The sequence below is a fragment of the Eumetopias jubatus genome, unplaced genomic scaffold (genome assembly GCF_037043125.1).
Source record: "Eumetopias jubatus isolate StellerSeaLion01/CBP00866 unplaced genomic scaffold, mEumJub1_p1.0 scaffold_3, whole genome shotgun sequence".
Classification (NCBI taxonomy): domain Eukaryota; kingdom Metazoa; phylum Chordata; class Mammalia; order Carnivora; family Otariidae; genus Eumetopias; species Eumetopias jubatus.
This window is the reverse complement of record NW_028274809.1, coordinates 12,562,672-12,586,837: the sequence shown is the minus strand read 5'-3', so window position 1 is coordinate 12,586,837 and position 24,166 is coordinate 12,562,672. Positions and strand designations below refer to the sequence as shown.

The window sequence follows — 24,166 nt, the reverse complement described above, 5'->3', positions numbered from 1 at the left end:
GCTGATGGATCAGAATTGGAGTTGACACTAATTCACCTCACCATGGAGCAAAAGTCAAGATTATATACAAAATCCAGTAGTTTCATTTTTCATGTATAAAGATAATCTAATCATTTCTGTTAAGACTGTAACACTTTAAAAAGGTGGAAAAAAATAAAAACTTTGTCATTTGACATATTGAGATATTTTTAATCCTAAAATGGAGGCTCATTAAATTTTCAAATTATCAGATAGTCTTGACAGAAACTCTGGTTTTAGACTTTATATAAAATTTATTTTAATTAAAAAATGATTTCTGCTTTCATATACCTTCCACATACCCCCTCATATTGTTTTTAAAATGTGTGTATACTTGAATCATATGCAGTTTAAAAATAATGGATCACAGAAAGCCCAGAAAAATGATAATTGGTTACTGAGTTGTAAAAATACTTTAAAGCTATTTAAAATCTTTAATCTTCAGTCTTATTTTAGTTTATTTGTTTACATGGATAAAAGCACTATTATTTCCCAACTTACAATTTTATATATGTAATCTCATTTAATCCTTGCAAAACCAAACGAGCCTGCCTCATGTCCTTTTGCAGGTGAGAAACTGGCAGTCAAACAAATTTCTAAGGCATATTGTAGAATTTTTAGCAAAGACCATGCCCTTAACTACTGTCCTATACTGCATACGTTAATATTGCTGCCCCCATATTATCTTCTTTACAAAAAGCATTGGGACATTTCTCTTCCCAAAGCCTACGTGTTTATCCTGTTCCCTGACAACTTCTTTTTGTTCGGAAACTGTTCAGATGTGTTGTATTAGCCATCACCTTGAGCTTGTGTTTGCTGTGAATGTTCCTTCATTGCAGCAACATGCCCTGTGAAGCCTTTTGTCTTTTGTGTCTTCTTAGAGTAGCCTGACAGCCTTTCATGTTGAGCTCAGCAAGATTGCTTTTCATTTAACAAAGCTGAGTGTTGCTTTCTAGGTGAAAAATAATTAAATGGCTTTAAAAGATGTATTTGATTAACTGGAAGCTGATGTGTGTAAATTAATTACACCTGTAATGATGTCACAGCCTTGTCTTTGGTTATTAACCAGGTAATTGACCAGAAGTTTGGAAGCTTATTGTAACTGACAGTTAGTGGTTTGACCTTGTATGCTGTCTAGAAGTGAAACATGCACAATGCATGTAAATGCAGTTTTTTTCACTGAGCTGCGTGTATTGTCAGAGCATCTGATCCTGGGTTCTTAGTTTTACTCTTCCCTCTTTGCTGAAATTGGTACACTCAAACTATATATTATACTGATTTCTCTGACGAAAAGCATCTGGCCAAAAACAAATGTGGTCTATGTCCTTGAGTAATTATAATCAGAGATAAACATTGGCACATTAAGGAAATGTCAAGTAAACAACTGCCAAAATTAAAGGAATCTTGATTTTAAATTCCATGTGAAGGAAGGTAAAACAACTTTTGGTAGAGAAGACATAAAGGGGAAAGGTAAGGGCATATTTGGTTTTTTTTTTTTTATTTTTTTATTGTTATGTTAATCACCATATATTACATCATTAGTTTTTGGTGCAGTGTTCCATGATTCATTGTTTGTTCATAACACCCAGTGCTCCATGCAGAACGTGCCCTCCTCAATACCCATCACCAGGCTAACCCATCCCCCCACGCCCCTCCCCTCTAGAAACCTCAGTTTGTTTTTGGTAAGGGCATATTTGATAGGTTGGGACAGAGTTTGTCCTCTCTTACTCTAATTTGCCTGAGAAAGGTCAGGGCACATGGTATTCTAAATCTTTGAGTGATGGGAGCCTCTAGCATCGGTGAGTTTGGTCAAAAGATAGGACTGTAGGAGTGAAACATGGAGTGAAGTGTGGTAATAATGACTGACAAGCAGCAGTTCTTAAGTTAGCCATCCTTCCTCCCATACGCTTTACACTGGTGTTATAGCAGCTCTGCTAGGATGAGACATAGGCATTCCTGAAATCACCATGCTGTGCAAAATCATGCAGTAAAACCACAGAGTTTATGGTGCAGATGGTGGCAGGAACAAAACACTCACGAAACTTTGTCAGTGGTACATTAAAAAAAAAAAAAACCTAACAAAATGGTAGCACAGTTACACATGTTAAGTGGTTAAGACATACAAAAATACTACAATAAATACGGCACATTTGCTTTCCAAAAATCCTGAACTGTGCTCGTGAAAGTGGTTGTCAGAGGATTGCAACTTGTGAATTATTGTCAAGTGGTAGAATAAGGATTATCTGGAATTGGGAGGCAAGTTGTAGTTGCAGATGTGAATGGGTGTAACTCCTAAAATACTCTTCGAATTTAGGTAGCTGGTAGATGTTTGAGGTGTGTATGTGCATTTGGTGAATTTCTTTGTAGTTTGCTTCAGCTGGGTGCAGTGTTCTGCTTTCATCTAATGCTTTTTGCAGATGAAATCACACATAATCAAATGGGAAATTTGCATTATGCTTCATTTGTTCCCTGATATATTAATTGCATTTGAACAAATTTGCTTGTTACAAAACAAGCACTATAGCAGAACTGACCAGACTAACTTACATTTCTCTAATACAATTCAAGCATTTTTAAAAGATTTTTTATTTTTTATTTATTTGAGAGAGAGAGAGAGATTGAGAGAGAGCACAAGAGGGGGTAGGGTCAGAGGAAGAAGCAGACTCCCTGCTGAGCAAGGAGCCCGATGCGGGACTTGATCCTGGGACTCCGGGATCATGACCTGAGCCGAAGGCAGTCGTTTAACCAACTGAGCCACCCAGGCGCCCTACAATTCAAGCATTTATGCTAACAGCACATGCATGCTGTTTCTTTTCTTAGAAATATCTTCCCTCCTTTTATCTTTCAAAGCCTGATGCAGGTGAGGAAGCTTCATTAAGGTATTCTCTGAATTGGATTGACTGAACATTTCTATAATTGGCACATATTTGTACATTATTTACCTATGTCCAAAAAGTGTTGGGTTTAGAAATGACACAAGGGGTGCCTGGGTGGTTCAGTCGGTTAAGCGACTGCCTTCGGCTCAGGTCATGATCCCAGAGTCCTGGGATCGAGTCCCACATTGGGCTCCCCCTTCTCTGTGGGGAGCCTGCTTCTCCCTCTGCCTCTGCCTGCCACTCCCCCTGTTTGTGCTCACTCTTTCTCTCTTTCTGTGTCAAATAAATAAATAAAATCTTTTTTAAAAAAAAGAAATGACACAAGACACAAGTAAAGGGATAAACAACCAAATGGCTAAGTGGTTCTTAGCAGAAGAAAGCATATCCATTTATTAGGAGAAATTAAGTTTTGTCTAGCTCTGATGGGATTTTGCACAAGGAATAGTAAGTTTGATTGTATAATGTGAAGTTGATTCCTATGTGGCAGTCTCTTGGGGAAGATCGATGTCAAGGCTTCAAATAATGTGAAGGTGCATTTCTACGAGAGTCATTCTTCAAAGGCAAAGTGACATGATGTGACCATGCAGCTTTTGGAGATCTGGTAAAACACAGGGCTGTAAGTTGGGATAGTGATCCTTTATTCCAGCAATTCTTAAAAGGTAGAAAAGATATTTTTGCTTCTATATGACTTCATTCTCAGATTAAACCTTACTTTGTAGGATAGGATTGTGGGTGTGTGTGAGTGTGAGTGTGTGTGTGTGTGTGTGTGTGTGTGTGTGTGTGTGAAAGAATGCCAAGCAGGGTGCATTTCACTGCCCCTCCCCACTGACCCACCTTTCCAGAGGCCTTCCCAGCAAGGTGCCTGGCCCTGGTGGGAGAAAGTCAGAGAAGGCATGGAGGCTTTTGTTCCTCAGCTTCTCTGTTTGTATAGCGTGTATATTCCAAAATGAGAAAAAAATGACATTTGGGTTATTGTTACTTTTTTGTTTTTAACTTGATTCTTAAATTGATTTTTTTGTTGTTTCCATTGGCTCTGACTGTGATAATTAACCAAAAGAGATGGGGTATTTGAATGTTACTTTGTACTACTCTCTTAAATATAGATCTACAAATTGACCTGTATCAAGAAAACAATTAGATTTGATAGAGTAAAAGTTTTCTGTAGTAAGATTTTCTGTGTTTGAAATATTTTCAAAATACATATACATTTTGACATGTTTAGTGGAAGTCACCAACTGCCCTTTCTTGGGAAAGACTATTCTTCAGGCTGAGGTTATGCCCTTCCTAATTTTTTTGGTGGTTAAAGTATCATATCTCTTATTAAAAGACAGTGGGGTGACTTCCTGTTTCAGCTCTGACTTTGTAGAGTTTAGAAGTTGTCACCCCGGTCCTCACAACAGGACAAAGTCTGAACAACCTGAAAATCAAGACTTCTTAGATCCATCTGAGAACTGAGGACATAGGCAAACTCACTCCCAAATCTGAAGAGGCTTATATCGAGAATCATAGCCAAATTTGTGTAGGGGAGAAAAAATTTCTGTTCCCTTCTATGCTCCTGGGTTCTCCAGTTGGAGCCCTGTAAACCTGACAAAACACAGAGCAACAAAAGAAAAACAACTTTATTAGCATTTGGGAGTACACAGAGATGAATAACTCAAAGAGATGGTTAGAACTTGGGCTTATATAGCATTTTAACAAAAGAATAGTACTTTTTTGGAGAAGTGACAAGACTAAAAGGACTTTGAGTTTCTATAGGAGGCATATATATGGGGGAACTAATGGAAGATACAGACTAGTTAGTAAAGTTTGTTATGTAGATTCCACAGGTGGCAGATCAAAGTTTGTCCCTAGTGATTAACTTTTGTCCTTCCTGGTAGATAGGGAGGGGAACATCTATAAATTCATGTCCTGCTGTTAGGTAAAGAGGAGGGCAAAGACCTTTGCTTATATCTGCTTCTTCTCAGTTGCCTTCAGGTCAGAAAAAATGTTTATGCCAAATGACATATATTGGTGGCATATTCTGCTACCCTGCGATTAGCTTACCTGGATATGAGTCCACTGAAGGTGGTAACTAGTAGGACCATTTAAATGGTAATTTCAGTGACTTTCTGGAGCCTAAGTGTAGGCTACTTTGAGAGTTAAAAACACTCAACTTTTCTGCAGAGACAAACCTGACTCATAACTTCATTTGAAGAACAGAGACTCTGGAGCCAGATTTTATTGTAGTTAAAATTTCTGCTCGTCTATAAAATGGGGAAATAATAATAATACCTGTTTAATAAAGTTTAGAGGACTGAATAGGACACGTGAAATAACAAAACTAAGACAATTTAGTAATTAGTTTGGTATCTTTATCCAAAGGAAAACAATCCATGGATTTGGGGGCAGGGGATACAGTACCCAACAAGCAGTGGATCACTCTTCCCTGGGGATTTTGGGCAAGAGAGAATGGTATAGGATATTAGAAGAGGCAATGTGTAAACAGGGTATGGTTGGCTAGGGGGTGAGGGATTTCCTTATGAGGCTGGCAGGTCCTGTTTTCTAGAGTAAGATGAGCTACCTAAAACCAAAAATGGAGGATTGGTATTAGTGTTTAGATTTCCTTGACAGTGAGGCCTTTCTTGTAAGTATAGACTGACTACGGTTTAGGTTTGTGATATGGGCTGGGCCATTGGCATGGCCTCCATCTGTGGGTCGGGATCTACGAATTAACTTTATCAGATAATAGCACACATAAGGTTTGAGAGCAGTACTACCAAAGATGAACTAGTAATATGTGTGTGTAATTGTAGCCAGTGATTTGACTTTTCTTTTAGACCTGTATTTTAGAAAACCTATCAATCAGTAGAAAATGAGTATTTCTGTTTTAAGTTATTAAAACAATAGCTAAGATTTAATGAGTGTTTACCGTCTGCTTGACATTATTTTAAGCACTTTGATGTTTTCAGTCATTTAATCTTTACAAGAATCCTAGGATCATGTTTAGCTATTGTACTTACAACCCCGTTTTACGAAGCGGGAAGCTGAGGCTTAGTTTAGGTGACTTGCATAAGTTCTCACAGCACTTAATGCTAACGCCAGTCTGTGGGACCAGTTTGGACTCCGGAGCATGTGCTCTCAATCCCCAAGACACACTGAAAACATGCAGTTTGGAAGAAATGATAATAGGTTCTGGTGACATCCTATTGATAGTGGCAGGCCATCCATTCTGAGAGCAGTGTGGGACATTAGTGCTGTGGTCAGGAAGCCTGTCAGTGAGGAGCTTGGATGAGAGCTGGGCTCTGCAACTGAGGAGGAATTGAATGGGTCGGGGGGGAATGTGTCCTGGGTCAGGGAGTGATGCTAGCAGGGCCCTGCCCACATGCCCTTCATGCATTCTGACAGACTTCTAGCCTCCAAGACCTGCAGTTCTTTGCCTGGGTGTTTTCTCTGGCCCCTGTCACTTGCTTTGCCTGCTGTGGCAAGCCACAAGTGACAGGGAGTTAAGGCAGACCCTCAGCCCTTTGGGTGATAGCACTGGGGCATATCTATACTAGCTCCCAGATTTCCCAGTGAAATTAAGCCCCAGGCACCCATCATGAAGGCTTGCTTGATAATGCACACAGTTTGGGCTGTTTTGCCTTCCCTGTTTTGCTTTCCCATTCCTCTACTAGTTAGTTGCCTCCTAAATAAATTACCATAAATCCCAAGTGTGTCACCTCCAAAGTAAATTACTTGCACAGAGACCCTTGTCTTAGCGTCTGCTTCTTGGTGAAGCCCAAACAATGTATAATAATACCAAAACAAACTGCTGTAATCATCAAGAGTGTGCTAATTAAATCCTCATAGCAACCCCTTTTACAGATGGGGAAACCAAGGCTTGGATTGATGAGCTAATTTGCTCAGGGTAACTAACATAGCTAATAAACAGAACAGCTGGGTGATCTGATCTAATGCAGCCCCTGTAACCACCGCTTTTGCTGAGCAAAGACCTAGAGACTAGCATGACCTGATTGGGAAAGTAGGCACAGAAGAGTAATAGAAAATAAGATCAAGTACTCAGTGTTTTAAGTTTAATAATTCAGGGGCCCAAGGGGAGGGTCTCTTGTTCTGCCATTACAAAGCTGCACAAAGAGGTTCTTCCTTTTAGTTGTTGCTTGGGTTGGATTTATGAAATCAGAAGGCCCCCACCATATCTAGACTTTGGCACGTTAGTGATTTTCCCAGAGTTAGGAAAGTGCAGGGAGGAACAAGGCCTGACTGCCCTTCTCAAGGGCCACCATCCTGGTCTTGCACATGCATGTGCATGATTCTGGGCAGGTTTATAGCAGAGGGGACCTTTACACTGCCCCCCTTTCCTGATGATCTTATCCCTGGGAAATCCAAGGCAAGGTGACTTAAGAAGCCCTGTGTCTGTGTATGATTTTCTGAGCGGCCCTCCCCAATTCCAGTGAGATTGTTTGAAAGCCATCCAGCAAATGGGCAGCGGTAATGGAGTAGAAGTATCTGTGTGCATAGAAGGACTCCTGCTTACCACAGAATCATCTAGTCAGACTCTTCTGCAAAATCAGGGTAATTCTGTAGAACTATTTTGTGTTTCTCTAAATCTACATCCTTTATCACCCTGTGGGGGTGAAGCACTGTTACTTCTATCATTATGTGCACGGAATAATCAGAGCAACTTTTGTTTTTTTAAGATTTATTTGCTTTAGAGAGGGGAGGCAGGGAGAGGGAGAGAGAGTCTCAAGCAGACTCTGCTGAGTGTGGAGCCCTACATGACACTTGATCCCATGACCCTGAGATCCCTACCTGAGCCGAAACCAAGAGTTGGGCGCTCAACTGACTACACCACCCAGGCGCCCCAGAGCAACTTCTTACCTCCTTTGAAACAAAAAACAGTTGTATGCACTTTGTCTTTTTCTTTCTCTGAGCCTAATTCTGCCTTGCCTATGGTAGATGGTCAGTATGTTGTTTGTTGACTGATCGCATAGGTGACCTTGTTAAAATTTAGCCTCTTCCAGGCTGAGAAGGAGTTAAACTTCCTTCTACCAGGCCGAATGGATGGATTTGTCCCCGTGTGTGCATCTCTGTGTCTCTTTCTCCATCTGTATATCAGTCTCCGTGTTTGATGCGTGTGTTTGGGAAGATAGATCAGTCTTATGACTAGACTAATACTTTCTGAGCTTTATGTGCCACAGAGCAGCTTGATGATCCAACTCAGCCTGAAGAAACAGCCCATTCCAGAGGTTGGTGTTCTTGGACACTCAGAACCCCAAAGCGAGGAGCAGACCTAGGCTGAGTAAAACCAGGACAGCTAGCAGAAGCTGGGGACGGAGTGCTATCTCATCAAGAATAGTTTCTCTGGTTCCTTTTATTTATTTATTTATTTATTTATTTAGAAAGATTTTATTTATTTATTTGACAGAGAGACAGTGAGAGAGGGAACACAAGCAGGGGGAGTGGGAGAGGGAGAAGCAGGCTTCCCGCCGAGCAGGGAGCCCGATGTAGGGCTCGATCCCAGGACCCTGGGATCATGACCTGAGCCGAAGGCAGTCGCTTAACCAACTGAGCCACCTCTGGTTCCTTTTAATCTTCACTGTGCTTTTGACCTGAAGTTTTCAAATTGCTGGGGGGAATCCCCAGAATATTGCTCGGCATGACCAAGGCTTTGTCTTTTCCTTTCACTTTGACAAAATCCCTGGTTCCTTGGAATGTATAGTGAATCTTAATTTCCTCTATTCTGTGTAAATAAATTGGCACCCATAGCTCATCTGTTGTTACTGTTCTTGAAACTAATATAAATAAAGCATTTCCTAAATCTGAAATTCCTTTCCTGAGTCTTTTGCCTTTATGTGAAGCCAGCTCGTTGTTCCCCAAAGCAGGACTTGTGGACTTTTCCACAAGTTTGATGGCATGTGGTCCCATGATAGAGCCAGAGAAGACAGTGATCTTGATTCTCTGGTTCCTGGAGGGGCTTGGCCTAGTTCTGCAGCCTCAGCCCAAGTACTACGTCAAGAGTTATCTCTGTGACCAAGATGGCTGAGTCAGATGGGGCAGTGGAGGAGCTCCGGGCTCTGGTAGAAATTGAGGGCAGGACAGAGACCCGGTAACCCATCAGGATAATCCATGATCACCAACACTTTCAGCCCTGAGTGAAGCCTTTTCCCATCCTCAGTCAGTCCCTAGTGAGGTAGAAAAACTTGGTTTTTGTTGTGGTAGTGTTGGTGGCTTTTTGTGCTTTCTTGTTTTATCTTTTACTTCTTCGGCCTTTCTGTCCTCTTTCTTAATGGTGGGGCCGGGATGGAAGCTGATGTGTTCTTTTTAAGTTTGTGTACGTTCTCCTGCACCATATTCCCTCTTAGGTGAAGCTGATAGAACCTTTGCCTTAAGCACTCTGAATCTTACCACTTCCTGAATATTGTTAAGAATCCATAGGAAAGAACAGATTATCAGGTCCTGACCTGACAGTTTCTTTTGGTGATTCCGTTTATTGCCGTGGGCATGTATTTCTGTGGCTCAGAGTAGATGATTGTATTATTCGAAATCACTTTCCCATATTTAATTGAAACTACTCTTTTCATAGCTACCACCTAGCTCTGCCTCAGTTATTTTTGTGTGTACAAAATAAGTTTTATTAAAATATCTGCATGCAGCGGCTCCAGAAATTCTGATGGCTCTAGAATTTCTGTATCTAAGGGTCTCAGAAGCAAAAATCTGGTTGGAAGTGGGGTGCAGGTTTGGGGGCTAGTAACTAGGGGATGCCTTGAAGCTGTGTTTTATAGCAAGCATGCTGTTTTTAATTAGATTTATGTTAATTTAAGGGGGGATGATCATGAAGATTAACTTTCTCCCCCAGTGGACGCTGTCTCCAAATTTCTGAACTATGCAAGTCTTATCCATTTTTTTTTTTCCAATCTTGCTAACATACCCTTCTGCCTCAGCAACTTCCCGGTTTAAGCCCCAGAATTTCTTCACATTGGTTTGTTTTCTAAGGATTTTACTTTAAGATGCGTTTTTCTTCTTTTGAAGTGTTAAAAACATAATTCTCTCCTTATAATAATTCTTTTAAAGAGACATTGTATTTCAGTGACCCTCATTGTTGAAAGCAATATCTGACTTAAAATGTATTGCTCTGCCTTATTGCTATTGGTGAGATCTTTTCATAAAAGGAAGCCCTTTGCTAAATGGTTAAGTATTGAAATCTTCACACTTTTATTCACTTTTTCCTCATTATTACTTAAATTAGTTCTAATAAAACTTTACACCATGTAAGTAGCGATTGAACTAAATATTAAACATTGTTTTATTCCCTTTTCATACTTTTAAAAAGTTCTCCCAAACTTGAGGTTACCCTCCAAGAACCGTTTATGTGAAAGAAAAGTAGCTGGCATTTTCAGTTCCTAGGGTAGTGAGTTAAGTTAAAAAATATTGGTTATGAAGCAGAACTTTGAACTATGTCCTGGCCTGCCTCTAGATCACAGCCTAGAATTTTCAAAGATTTTTATTTAACCACTTGCAGACCTTCGAGGCATTTGTTATATGCTGTGGACGTGCAGACCTTTTAGGATAGCTTCTCACAGTAGTGAGAGAGCACCAGATAAGCAGTTCCACCTGGTGGGAAGGGCTGGATTTGAGTCCTAATAATCCAGTTCATAAGCACTACCATCTTGGTTTATCTATACGAGAAAAACGGAATTTCTTTCTCTGTCTCATGGTTTCCCGCCAAGACTGCTGAAAGGATTTCTATCAAATTGGGCAGTTGTGTTTGGAATGGGCAGACTTAAAATGCAAGCTATGGGATGTGTGGGAAGTTTGTTTTGGCGACCTCTGGTGATGAGAGCGCCCCAAGCATGACTGTCCATCTGTGGAGATGGCCACTAACTAAGCACCTTGGACGGAGAAAGCCGAGGGCTGAAGTTTGAACATCCTCAGAAAGTCTCAAGGGCAGAAGCTCCACTGAGCTGCTCCTCATATAGGTAGCTCTAAAGAGTATGCTTCAGCACAGGTACTGGGACAGTTAGGTGATTTTCTTTCTTTTTTTTAAAGATTTTATTTATTTGACAGAGACAGAGACAGTGAGAGAGGGAACACAAGCAGGAGGAGTGGGAGAGGGAGAAGCAGGCTTCCCGCAGAGCAGGGAGCCCGATGCGGGGCTCGATCCTAGGACCCTGGGATCATGACCTGAGCTGAAAGCAGACGCTTAACGACTGAGCCACCCAGGCGCCCCAGTTAGGTGATTTTCTTGGCAAGTGCTGGGTAGACCAGCTAGTAGATAACATGGAACTAAGTTTGTGTTCAGACATTTGTGAGAATTATATGAAACAAATTAGATATAAATACTTTGAAAACTATAAGTAAATGCGTTAGATATTAATTATTATTGGGGAAGTATGTAAGACTTCAAATCCTAGGCTGAAATGCTTGAAGTTGATCAGGTGATGAGGGTAAAAATTTAATATCCGCTAACACCGGTAGGGTGCTTGTTATGTTTCAGGTATAGTCCTGCATGGATGAGAATTATTAACTCATCAACAACTCTATGAGGCAAGTCTTATTATTATTTAGTATATATTTTATAAGTGAGGGAACTGAGGCACAGGCTGACTGAGAAGTTGACCAAGATCATACAATTCCAAGCAGTTGAGTCAGAATTTGAATGCAGGCCTTAGGCTTCAGAGTCCCTTCTGTTAACTGTGGCACTCTTCAGTCTTATGATGATCTTATAGAGAATGCCATCATATATGAGAAACAAGATGGATTGGGGGCAGGGGATAATATGATGAGATTGGATTTTCAGCAAATCTAGTCAGGCATCATATAAGTGGATTGGGGGAAGAGTGTCCAATGATAAGTGTTTGACTTTTGGTGCAGTCTGTCACTGCATAGTATATGCCCTTATTAATGGTTTCTTACTTATCTGGAACATTTTCTTACTTATGTTGTTTTAGTGATCTCAAATCCCATCCCCCTCAGAGGTCAAGGATTCTGCCTTGATACTCATACTCAAGGCAGGCTATTCTAAACAACAGCTGGGAGTGTCTTATTAAGGTATGCAAAATCTTACATTTGTTTTCATTGGGAGAGATGGTAGGTGAGGGAAAAGAGGAAGGAGGAGGTCTTGTGTCTTAAAAACTCTATGTCTGGTAGCTTAAAGTCAAAACGATTTAGCAGGTTGGCATTCAGGAGATAGTCTAATGGTTATATCAAGCCATGTAAGACAGTTTCTCATGTGGTTGTAATGATGAAGCGTATGAGGGTGGAGAACCATTGAATGGGTTCTGAAGTCTCAGAAGCCCTCGAAAGGGAAAAGTGCTTTCAATTCCCAGTTTCTTCTGGAAGACACCAAGTTGTGGATATTTCCGTGAGTAGGAGGCAATTACCGAGAGTGTCACAATGTTCATGACTAGATCCCCATTACCTTCTTAATATAATTTGATTTCTGTTTTCATTTTTTATTCATGAAGTCAGTTTTCATTCACTTGAATGTTTTCATTTCTTTGGATCTCTCTGCCTTTAATATGAAATAGGAAAACAGAGTCCTACTCTGACTCTTTGACCTTAACGTTATTGTGGTTCATGAAGCCACTTAGATCCAGATGGCTAGAAGAATTTGTCATTTATGTGCAACTTGCCATTAAACAATTATGGTACTCTGACAAAGATTCCACCCAGGACCCCCAGGACTCCCCATTTACTAATCAGCCTAGGTGGATGATGCATTCTGGTAAAATGAACATGGGGTAGTGATGTGAAGCCATACCATTTGCTGTTACACTTAATATTTAAATATTAAGTTTTAAAAGCATAATTTACATGTTACTCATATGACTGTGTATTACATTTAACAACCATATATTGCCTATGAACTACGTAAGCTTTTTGAAATTTCATATATTTGAAAAGAGGAAACAAATTACTTTGCAAGTGTTTAGTTAATTATTGTTTTTCTGCTAAATGCAAATATATATTATACTGTACCATTTTCTTATTTTCAAAAATATTTTGGAAATGTACATTTTGTAATTGGGTTCTCTCGGGACCTAAGGAAGCTAATACCTTTCAGGAAAAATAAAAGTATTCTAAGAAGTTTTATTGGAAGAACAAAGAATTTTATTATTTTGTGCCAGACTAAAATGCTCCCATCTATTGGCCCTGTAGTAAGAAGTAAAGAAAACAATCTTGTGTTTGGATTAGAAAAGCCATGAATGATAGGATTCCTGAGAGAGTTAGGGAGTGAGAAGAAATGGTTGAGTCCAGTTCATTCCTAGAGAGAGTTCATTCTTAGAGAAAAAAAATGCATTGTGTTTTGTGTATGTTTTGACCAAGTTAATGCGGTATTTACCATGTGCTAATTTGTTGCCCAGCTCTCATAAATTAAAAAGCAGAGGATGCTTTTATATTTAACATAATCTGCTATTTCCATAGCATTTTTGCTTTGTTTGAAGCAATAAAACATACTAATCCTCTCTTTCTTTTAAAATGATTTTACAGTATTTATTGTCAAGTGAGTGGGCCTGAGCCTATGCCCTGGCTAGTGAGGTACACTCACATTCACTCTTAACACGTCCCATCCAGGGGCACAGCAGTGCTGAAATCCTGGCAGGTTAACCACAACAATTTCTTTGTGGTTCCGTCTTTCTGAAGCTTTCTTTTGACCTGAGCTTGTTAAACTGTTTCTCAGAGAGAGAGAGAGGGGGCGGGGGGGTCATGAGCTTGTCTGTATGGTTTTGCATACCTATCAATATGTGTGTTTATATTACATTTTAAGCAATGAAAATTTAGGCGTTTGCTCAATGTCATTAGTCATTAGGAAAGTCTAAGTCAGTACCACTTCACACCTACTCAGCTTGCTTAAATGAAAAAGATGGGTAAAAACAGGTAGTGTTAAGGATGTGGAGACATTGGAATCCTCATACACCGCTGGAGGGAATACAAAATGATGTCGAAATTTGGAAAAATGGTTTGGCATTTCCTCAAAGAGTTAAACACAGAGTTACCATATGACCCAGCAATTCCACTTCTAGGTATCTAAGAGAACTGAAAACGTGTGCCTACCAAAAAAAATATACATGAATATTCCTAGCAGCATTATCCATTCGAGTCAAGAAGCAGAGACAACCCAAATGTCCATCAACTGGTGAACAGATGAACACTGTTACTATCAGATGCCCCTTTGGGGATATAAGACATTTTAACTGAAAATTGAGACATTTACCACCCTAGTAAATTCTAATGATGAAGTATTTTGTGCTTTGTAAGTAGAATTGAAAATCACTGTAATTAGATTTTTTCCCCTTTTTATAAAACTCCTTTCTCTCCCCCTTGAGACACATTGGTTTCCCAAGTTACGATTTCAGTTTCTTTTGTTTGTTTTAGCCACTTAGGTTTTCTTATTACATACCTGTTTAATTTTTAATTTCTTATTAAAAGTAGATATGGCTATTTTTCCTTTCAATATTTCGAGAAGTCTTCCATTTCTCTCTGTCACAACTTTGATATAGTGCTTTCTAGTGTGTATTACTACATAATTAAAATGCCATTTTTTAATCAAATAGTTCTGGCAAAACAACCTATTAAATACACTTTACATGGATCAGAGGTTTATTTCTGTAAAGTTGAGATAAATGTTATAAACATTCTTCTGGAACTAAAATGTAAATGGAATAGTATGCATAGTGCTATGGGGAAGGTCGCTACAATTGCAGGAAAAATCCTTAGAAGATGAACAGATCGTAGTCTTTTCAGTCAGTCTTATTTATTGTATAATGTGGATATATTTAAAAAATACTCATCTTGAGTCCTTGGGCAAAGAACTTGTAAGCACTGACTATATGCCAGTCATTGTACTAGGCTCTGGGTAATTAGTGGTAATCAAAACAGACAAAGTGATTCTGCCCTTGGCCATTTCTGCTGCAATCAGAGAGCTCCTGTGTTGGGAGCACCTTGTGGAGGGAGCACCATGACTGGGGCGGAGACCAGAGAGGTGCGCAGGGTAGTGGTTGTCACAAATGTGTGGTTATGGTGAAGAGTTTGGACTTGATTCTAACTGTAATGATAAGCTGTCGCAGGCTTACTGCAGGGAAATCCAACTTCAGTTTTACAGGGATTATTCTGGGCGGTGGTGGAAAAATGGTGGGTTGTAGGAGGATAAGCAGAGAATCCAGTTAGGGAGTTTGTTATAATCCAGGCAAGGTATGATCGTGGCTTAGATTGGAGTAGGGCTCAAGAGCTAGAAAGATGTAGATTGACAGAAACTGGACGAATTAATGAAGTGTGGTGGATGGGGTAGGAGGATAGGAGGGCGATGGAGGTAGAGGGTGGGTCAAGGATGTTTGCTGCATCTCTGACTTGAACAGCAGGGGAGTGGGAGATTCAGTGTCCTGAGATGCTGAACACAGAGGAGGAAAAGAATTGGAAGGGATGGGTCCAGCCTTCAGCTTGAGGCAGGTTGACTGTGAGGGGAAGGATGGGTTTTTGAGCTGGGAAAGTGCAGGGACTAGTGTGCTCTTCCTTGGGCTGTGGTAACTGCTTTATGGTCCGGGTACAAGTTAGAATAAATAAATCACTTCCCAAACCAAACAGGCTGAACTGGTTCTCAGCTTATAGATGAGTTGCTATAACCGATCATGCTTCTGTGGTCTCTCTTACAGCTCAGGAGTCTGAACATTTTTATATATTTGATGAGCAGAATGAAACAACATTCATTTACAGTCAGGGCGGGCTTATCGTGATCTCTTCTCTTTGGTATTCTTAGAACTCTGCCTGCTGGGCCCACAGGGTCAAGTTACAGATTTGATCTTCACGTGGACCACATGGATTTTCTGTTACCTTGTTAGAGGCTGCATCCCTCACTTTGAAGGCTGACTTGATAGCTTATTTGGAAGGAAAGTGGGCCATAGAGTTGGTATGAAATATGCCCATTTATCTCTGCTACTGAACACCCCAGACTTATGTTCTACCCACACTGATACTCTAGTGGCCATTATTTGTAATCATGGAGCCCAAAATATATTCTGCACTTCTCACATTGGCTATGGTTCTGTCTGCCTTCCCATTAAGTATACATTTGTTGCAAATGTGAACCACATCATTTTATTCATCCTTTGATTTTCTATAGCTGATATTTTTATTTTTTTCAGCAAATAGAAATGGGTAATTTAGGGGCTGAGATTGTAAAGGTTTCCGTTCTTTGCGATACCCCTGCTGTCTGGCATGGAGACCAGCATGTGCTTGGCACTTGATATTTATTAAATAGATGAGTGACCTAGGGAATGGCTAAGTAGACGTTTTGTGAGAAGGTGGGGGATAATTCAGTTTTAGGAAACCAAGAGATCAGACAGGCTGTATTCTTCCTATAAGATTATGCCCTGAAACCTACTGAGAAATCAAGGGTGCAAAATAGAAATTTGGGGATCAAATGACAAAATGAATTTTAGAAACCATGAGAGTAGAATTGCATGAGTGTGTGCTGAAGAGAGCAAGAATAGAGGCAGAAGGAAAAGCAGAGGAAGGGGGATTGCTGGGGGGGGGGTGGCACTGCAGGAGAGCACAGGGTCCCAGGGAGACAGGGGCCTTCACCAGCTGGAGGTGGTGGTGAGAGGGATGCTCAGGGAAAGGAACCATTGGATTTGGGCAGAAGTCAAGCAACTGCAAAACGAGCCTGGGTGCAGTGTGAAATAATATTGGGGAAGTTCCACTATCTTTTTGTTTATACTACTCATCACTCTTGATTCCCATCGCGGTGGAGGGGAGTCATTTTTCTTAAGCAAAGACCTAATTAGTTTTGATTTTGTGCTGTGCATAGCCTGGCATCATAGGACACTATTTATACTGAGATTGAAGGGTTCATTTTGCGATTTCTTGTAAGCTGATTACTTAATGATCAAGGCCGGATTTTTCCATCGCTCCTATTATAGGTATTGAGGTTTGATATTAAAATTATTTAGGGAATGTTGCAAAAAGTTACAGTAATTGGAGATTTGAAAATCAACTTGAATGTCAATGTGAAAAATATAGACTATTTATCTAAAATAGCCTGGGAGCTCTTCAGTTGAAATTTTATTAAGTTCTCTAGTTTCTGAGAATGCTACGGAGCTATAATAATAAGCCCATAGCAATAAAAAATAAACTTGGATTGTGCTAATAACGGGGGTGTACACAAACACATACATACATTAATGTGTAATTTTTTCTTGGTCATTTCTTAGAATGCATATGGGAAGAGGGTAGGGTGAACCTTTGAGCCTTATTAGGATGCTACCATTTGCAAAGCTTTTCACATAGGTGAGATTACCTTAGAGTATTGAAAAGTGTAGCCACTGTATATTTAGCATCTGCTTCGTTCCAGACGTGTTACAGTAATCCTGGGAAGGAGGTATTATCATTTCTAATTTAAAGTGAAGAAAGTGAAGTTCAGAGAGTTTAAGTAATTTGCCCTAGGTCTCAGCTTCTAAGTAGAACTGTACCCATTTTTGTCCCAAAGCTCACATACCTTCCAGTGTCCTGTCTGAATGAGAATCTTTAGGGGATCAGAGTAAGTCACATATTTGGTTGGGAGCCTAAGAAGCTCCACAATAAAAGCCACTAGATGAGAACTTTTTCCAGCATCCTGGCCCTAATCTGCCTCTTGACCCATATCTGCAACTGACATTTTTCTTCTTCCTTCCTGTTACTATGGACAAGGCTGGTTCCCTCTAAGGACTTGATTCTTTTTGTGTATCTTTTGCATCTTTAGTTTGTGTCTCTTTCTTTGCCAGCTTCTTCTCATAAGCATAACCGAGGCCCCCACCAAAGCAAATACCTTCTGTATTGGTTAGTAATTGCTGCGTAACGTAGCACTCTAACACTTGGCAAAGCTACAGACTGACTTATTTAGCTCACTGTTCTGTGGGTCAGCAAATTAGGCTGGGCTCTGCCGAACTCACTTTTGTGATGATATAAAGCATCCTAGCAGTTGATAACTGGCGATACAGAGTAGAAGATAGTAAATGCTTGCACTTTAAAACCTGCCTGTGGAAGTTTAAAAACTTTGGGGCAGACTGTATTGAATATGTCAAAATTGAATATTTCTTTAAAAAAAATTAAGGGAGTAAAGAATATTGTTCAGTATCTGGAGTAGAAATCATTATTAAATATTTACACACTATCTTTGTAGGGTTTTTATGAGGTTACAAGCTTATTTATAAGGAAGACAAGTCTTTTTTTCATGGCGTATTTGTCAGAGAAAGCATACCCATCCATCAACTGGTCCATTGGGATTTGGGAGAAAATTCCTATTGTAGAATGTAAAATGAGGAAGGATGACAGCCAGCATCCTGATGTTACTCTGGAAGATGCTGAAAAAAAATGTTTCTGTCAGATGGGAGGTGGTATATATATAATGTAAGCTCATCTTTAAATGAGTATGCCTTATTGGTGTATTAAGTCTTCATTGATAGATTTCCATATGCATTTTATGTTTTAGGTTCAGCTGCCTATATATTTTTCCCGATTCCTAAAACCTGACCACATTTACCCGGCACTGGGTTGATAACCTAACTATGCAGCGGAGATCAAGGGGAATTAACACTGGACTAATTCTGCTACTCTCTCAAATCTTCCATGTTGGGATCAGCAATATTCCACCTGTCACCCTAGCAATTTTGATTCTCAACATCTGGTTCTTTTTGAATCCTCTGAAACCACTGTTTGAGTCCTGCCTTAGCGTGGAGAAGTGTTACCAGCAAAAAGACTGGCAGCGCTTACTGCTTTCTCCCCTTCACCACGCAGATGACTGGCATTTGTATTTCAACATGGCATCCATGCTGTGGAAAGGAATAAATCTAGAAAGAAGACTAGGAAGTAGATGGTTTGCCTACGTCATCGTCACATTCTCCCTACTCACTGGAGTGGTGTACCTGTTCTTGGAATTTGCTCTTGCAGAATTCATGAATGAACCTGGCTTCAGAAGGAACTGTGCTGTAGGTTTCTCAGGTAAGGCAGACACATTTCTAAAGGAGCATGCATGAAGACAGTAAGGGAGGTGTGACTGTTGTCATTTTATGAAACGGGTCCCTGTTTGGGTAGTGGACTGAATTCTGAGTGGCTAAGGATCCCTGGGGCTTGGATTTTGGAGAAAAGGATGATTGGAGCAGAGGAGGGACATAGATCTTGCTATTCTATTTTAACGCCGCATCATTCACTCTTGGACAGTTTGGACCAGGGTCTACTCCAAGGTAGTTTTGGAGGAGATAGAGTTCTAGAAATATACACTGGCTCCTTCATGGTGGAAAGACCTGCTGGTGTATCTGTGATAAGGAATTCTCTAAAACGATGAGAATGCCTCTCAGTAACCGCATTAAAATACATGTATGGCACCTTACCATGGCATGCTCACTATGTTTCCAGGGACCGTGATAGTCACTCTGCCTGTATCTCAGAGGACGGAAATGGCCATCAGGGCCAAAATGAAGTAGTCCAAGAGTTAGAATGTGAAGGGCAGGAGGGAAATAGCGCTGGAACAGTAGGAAATCTAACTCTTCCCTCTACTTTCCCTGCCATCTGGCCCCTTTCCCTTTAAGATACATCCTCATGCAGCCAGTTGTGGGAGAAGAAAGGAAACATGCCCTGCCCTCAACATGTCTTTGCATAGAGGTTAGAAAAATACACATTACTGCTATTTTTTTTTCATGGAGTTAAAAATCACAATGCATAGGGGCACCTGGGTGGCTCAGTCGTTAAGCGTCTGCCTTCAGCTCAGGTCGTGAGCCCAGGGTCCTGGGATTGAGCCTCACATCGGGCTCCCTGCTCGGCGGGAAACCTGCTTCTCCCTCTCCCACTCCCCCTGCTTGTGTTCCCTCTCTCACTGTGTCTCTCTCTCTGTCCAATAAATAAATAAAATCTTTAAAAACAAAATCACATAGCAAAAAATTAACGATGCTGATATGAACAGTTAAATGGCATTTAGTACCGTTTCAGGTGTTTTATTCCCATTTTACGTGTTGTATATTTTCTAGCATACTGAAAGTCAGTATGAACTTCTGTGTTAAGAAACATCAAAAGAACGATTACCTTGAACATATTTGTCTTTTTACCAAAAGCTGGGTTGACTTGTAAAGAAGAGAGTGTTTCAAAACAAGAAGTGGTATATAGTCAAATAATCATTTTCACTTTCAGTTAGTTTTCTTTGTTAAGTGTGGATTATCTTCACATTTGGATTGTTGATATCTGTATGCTCTTTATTTTCTTCTAGGAGTTTTGTTTGCTTTGAAAGTTCTTAACAACCATTATTGCCCTGGAGGCTTTGCCAACATTTTGGGCTTTCCTGTACCCAACAGATTTGCTTGTTGGGCAGAACTTGTGGCTATTCATTTCATCTCACCAGGGTAAGTGTTTACTCCCAGAGAATACAAATGAAGAACCTGATGTTCCATGGAGAAAGAATTGCAATAATAATGAGGTAACCAGTTGGTTTGGTTTGTTTTTTTTTTTTGCAGTGAAGTTTATTCTTTAAGGATGGCGCTGAGCTTACTCGTTTTAATGTCATTCCTGAGTTTGAATCCTGTCAACTACTGAGCCCTGTGATTTTGGTCACTGTGCCTTATCTGAGGTTCAGTGTCCTCACCCTTTAGGAATAAGAGAACCCAATATACAGATTGGAGGATCCGTATCAATGAGACTACCTATTCATGAATTCTAATAATAGTAATGCAGAGAGGCACATAGAAACCACATAATCATAAAGATAAAAAATCACAAGACATGTTGGTCCAGTGCTTTTAAGCCATCTCAGTTGTGGGGTGTCTTGGTGATAGAACTCTTTAAACAAAAGACTTGACTCACAACCTCAGTATGTAAAATGGATCAGTGATGAACTCTTTAAGGTTGAGAGCAAGCATGGGGCTCCATTCCCTTTGCCTTACCCCCTGTGTTGCTGGGGTTGCCTTAGAGGCAACCCCAGGGATCCATGCAGTACAGTGGGAGAACCACTGATTTAGGTGAATCCCTTCCTTTTCAGATGAGGACAAGAAAAGTCGTGAGGTTAAGGTACTTTTCAAAACAGCTTCTGGTAGACACTAGTGTAGTAAGGATGCAGACCTCCTGACTCCTGGTCTGGTGCTCCTGGCTGGGGTGCTATGCTTTCCCACTTTGGTTCCTTTCTCTGCTTTTGTTTAGAAAAAGGAGTGTGAATTGTGCTTTTCTCCCACCTCTCATCAGTTTCCCTTCTCTTAGTCTGTATAGGCTACTGGAAGCACATGGTTTTTTGTTTATTTTTACTGTAAGGACTAGATACTCTTTGGAGAAGGGGGAAATTCAGGAAGATTCAGGAAGAAGTAAGGAGGTGTGTTTTGTTTTGTTTTGTTTTTTTGGCCACTTTTCAGACAGCAGTTTTATTTTGCTTTTGGTTCATGTGCGTGTGTTGGGTGTTGGGCTCTATTTGAGAATTTTCTCTTTGCGCCGTGCCTCAGCCCAATAACCTCCAGAGAGAGTCCCTTCTCTAATGCTGACTTCCCATCATGGGCAGCCATTGGCAGCTGGTCTGCAAAAGGCAGGGATGTGACTACTGAGCACCACTCATTTGCAACTGTATTGTTACCTTGTGACAGTTCCACGGAGAAAGCCTAACAAAATCTTCAAAGTTTTCTTTGAAAAAGGGCCCAGTAATGTCTGTCCCTTGTCTGAACAGGCCTCTCTATACCTTGTCACTCACAGTTCCCTGACTTGCTTGACGTGACTTGGTTCTCTGTGTAGATGCGAGACTCTTGTTTGTGACCGCAACACCCAACATTCATATTGAAATCACTCCCTCTGATACTTGAACTTTTATTCCACGATGAGTCCGTTTGAATAGCTGTGCCTTTAATATTCTCATGCAACCATTTCTGAAGACTCTCAATCATCATGTACTTTATTTTTTTTAGGGTTCCCCCCCCTTTCCCTGGAAAAGGCATGGTTGCATTTTTATGTAATATGCTTATTCTGCATGGAGGGACCTGATATCCTGAGCCTGGGAATTACATGGAATTTCTTATCTTTGAAGTTTGAAAGAATAAATCTTTTTTGGTGTTTTAAGATTTGACTACTTTGAATGATAAACTTCTGATACCCAAGCATCTGCTTCTGCCTGCATCTACATAAAGACCAAGCTAAACACTGGTCCAAGAAACTAAGAAGTGAGTGCTTCTTTGAGATGGATCTTGGAAGAATGGGAGAGACCAGGGCTCTCTGCCCTGCATTGTTGTTCTCCTGCTGGTTGTCAATTAGAATTTGCACTGGGAAAACACTGTAAATCTTTAGAACAAAGCCCGCTTTATTGTCAGACTTAATGAGCTGCCCTCTGGGGACAAAAAAAAAAACCTGCCAAGCAAACATTTGGTGGACCTCTGTGTCTTATGAAAGCCACGGAATTAGTAATTTCCCCCAGTTACAGCGTCTTATGGAGGCAAGCCACTCCAAACAGCTGGCCGTTAGGCACTGTGAGGGGCTGGACTTGACCAGCAGAGTGAAGGAATCACACTCATATATGGTGCTTTCGCTTTTCACAGCCCTTGTTTGTACCTTGTTTTCAGTGATTGCTGTGCCTCACATGGTCCTTTCATTCCCTGGCGTGTCCTTAGACCCTGCTGGGGAGGGGACTGTGTTTGAAGAAGTGTCCCTGCCCCTGAGGCGGCCCAGCAGGGAAGTGTGCAGGCCCCGTGTGCAGGCCCCTTCAGGAGGCTCTTGGTCCTTCCCACCTCCTCCCCCTCCTGTTGATGGAAGAAAGGGGGTCTGATGCCAAGTGTTGCCTCCAACCTCTGCAGTTTCTCATATGAACCCAAGGCTATTTAGTCCCAAACTGAAGCTCAGAGAAATGGGTGTTGCCCACCATGAGACAACCAACCCCTCAGTGACTGTGCTACAGGACAGTGGTCACGTGTGAAAGATATGGGCCCGCCTGCTAGCCTTGGGACCTTGGGGGACTCCTGCAGCCTCTCTGAGCCTTATTTTCCTCCTCTGCCCATTGGGAATATTACTTGCTTTCCCTACTTCCTACGTCTGATTTAAGGAGTCCAAAAGGCGGTCTCAATGAAGGTGTTTATAAGTTATAAAGTACTTCACTCATCATTTTTATTATGAGATAAGTCACTGGGAGTGTGTAGTGTCCCTGAAATGAATCCCACTTCTTTTCATTCCTAAAATCAATAAAGTAAGTCAAACAATTTTGTCTGCTTCAATTCTGTCTCTCCCCTGCCCCCTTGTTCCTGCTTGACTTTTCCAGAATGGCAGTTAGCAGTCTAAAAATTCCCTTGGGCTACTCGTAAACACAAGTTAAGCAGGCCTTGGCTGCATTTGGACCCTAGGAGATTCTTTCATATAATACGGCTGTTCTGAAAACATTAGCCCCTGGGCTTCGGTACTGCTTCACTGCTCATGTTTGATGGGAGGGATTACTCTGACTCTATCTTCTTGGTTAGGTTGACCAAGTGAGAGGAAAATAGATTTAATACATTTTTTACTTATTTCAGTTTTTTAATTGTAAGAATTTTCAAACGTAAAGAAAAGTTGCTAAACCATTTGAAAGTAAGTTGCAAACATCAGGCTGACTTCACCCCTAAGAACTTCCAGCGTGTGTCTCCTAAAAATGTATTGCTTTATATGAACACATTACTGTTGTCATATTGAAGAAAATTAACAGGAGTTCCCCCAGTGTTGTTTAGTAATAGTTTAGATTTAAAATTCCCCATTTTTCAAATGTCTTTTGTAACTGTGCTTTTTTTTGGGGGGGGGGTAAAGATGTAAGAGGACTAGGGTATGGTTAAAGTTTACACATTTGATTATATTTTTTTGTTCCCTTTTACTCTAAGGCAGTCCTTCTACCTTTTTATTTTCCAATGACATTGAGAAATAACTCATGGAAAAGTTGTGAAGAGACTAGATTTTGTAGAATGTTCCAACTTCTAGATTTCTTGTTTACTTGTAGGGTTACATAACTCCTACAAAGGTTTACTTACATTCAGATTAAACTGGGTTGTTGGCAAGAATACTTCATAGGGGTGATGCCATAAGGCTACCCAATACCATATTGCATCATGACAGGAAGGACATAATGCCTGATTGTCCCTCTGTTAGGAATTCTAAGTTTGATCAATTAGGATAGTCTCCGTTGTGAGGATACAACTATCCCTTTGCAATTTGGAAAGTAATCTGTGGGGTGATAATTGGACATCATGCAGATAGCTTGTTAATAACCTTCTACCTTTTCAGTATATCCCAGGGGGAGCTATGAAGAATGATTTTCTAAATCTATCATTCCTTCTACATTTATTAGGTGGGGT

At 40.6% G+C, this 24,166-nt stretch overlaps 1 protein-coding gene across 2 annotated transcripts in view; it reads left to right on the top strand.

Annotated features, from left to right (window-relative positions):
- Positions 1–24,166, top strand: part of RHBDD1 (rhomboid domain containing 1) — a 119,339-nt gene that overhangs the window by 7,613 nt on the left and 87,560 nt on the right. For both annotated transcript variants that reach the window (XM_028105226.2, XM_088021533.1), the window contains exons 2-3: positions 18,337–18,845; positions 20,104–20,236. In XM_028105226.2, the coding sequence (XP_027961027.1) occupies positions 18,413–18,845; positions 20,104–20,236 (566 nt within the window). In that variant the 5' untranslated portion in view covers positions 18,337–18,412. The remainder of the gene's footprint in view (positions 1–18,336; positions 18,846–20,103; positions 20,237–24,166) is intronic.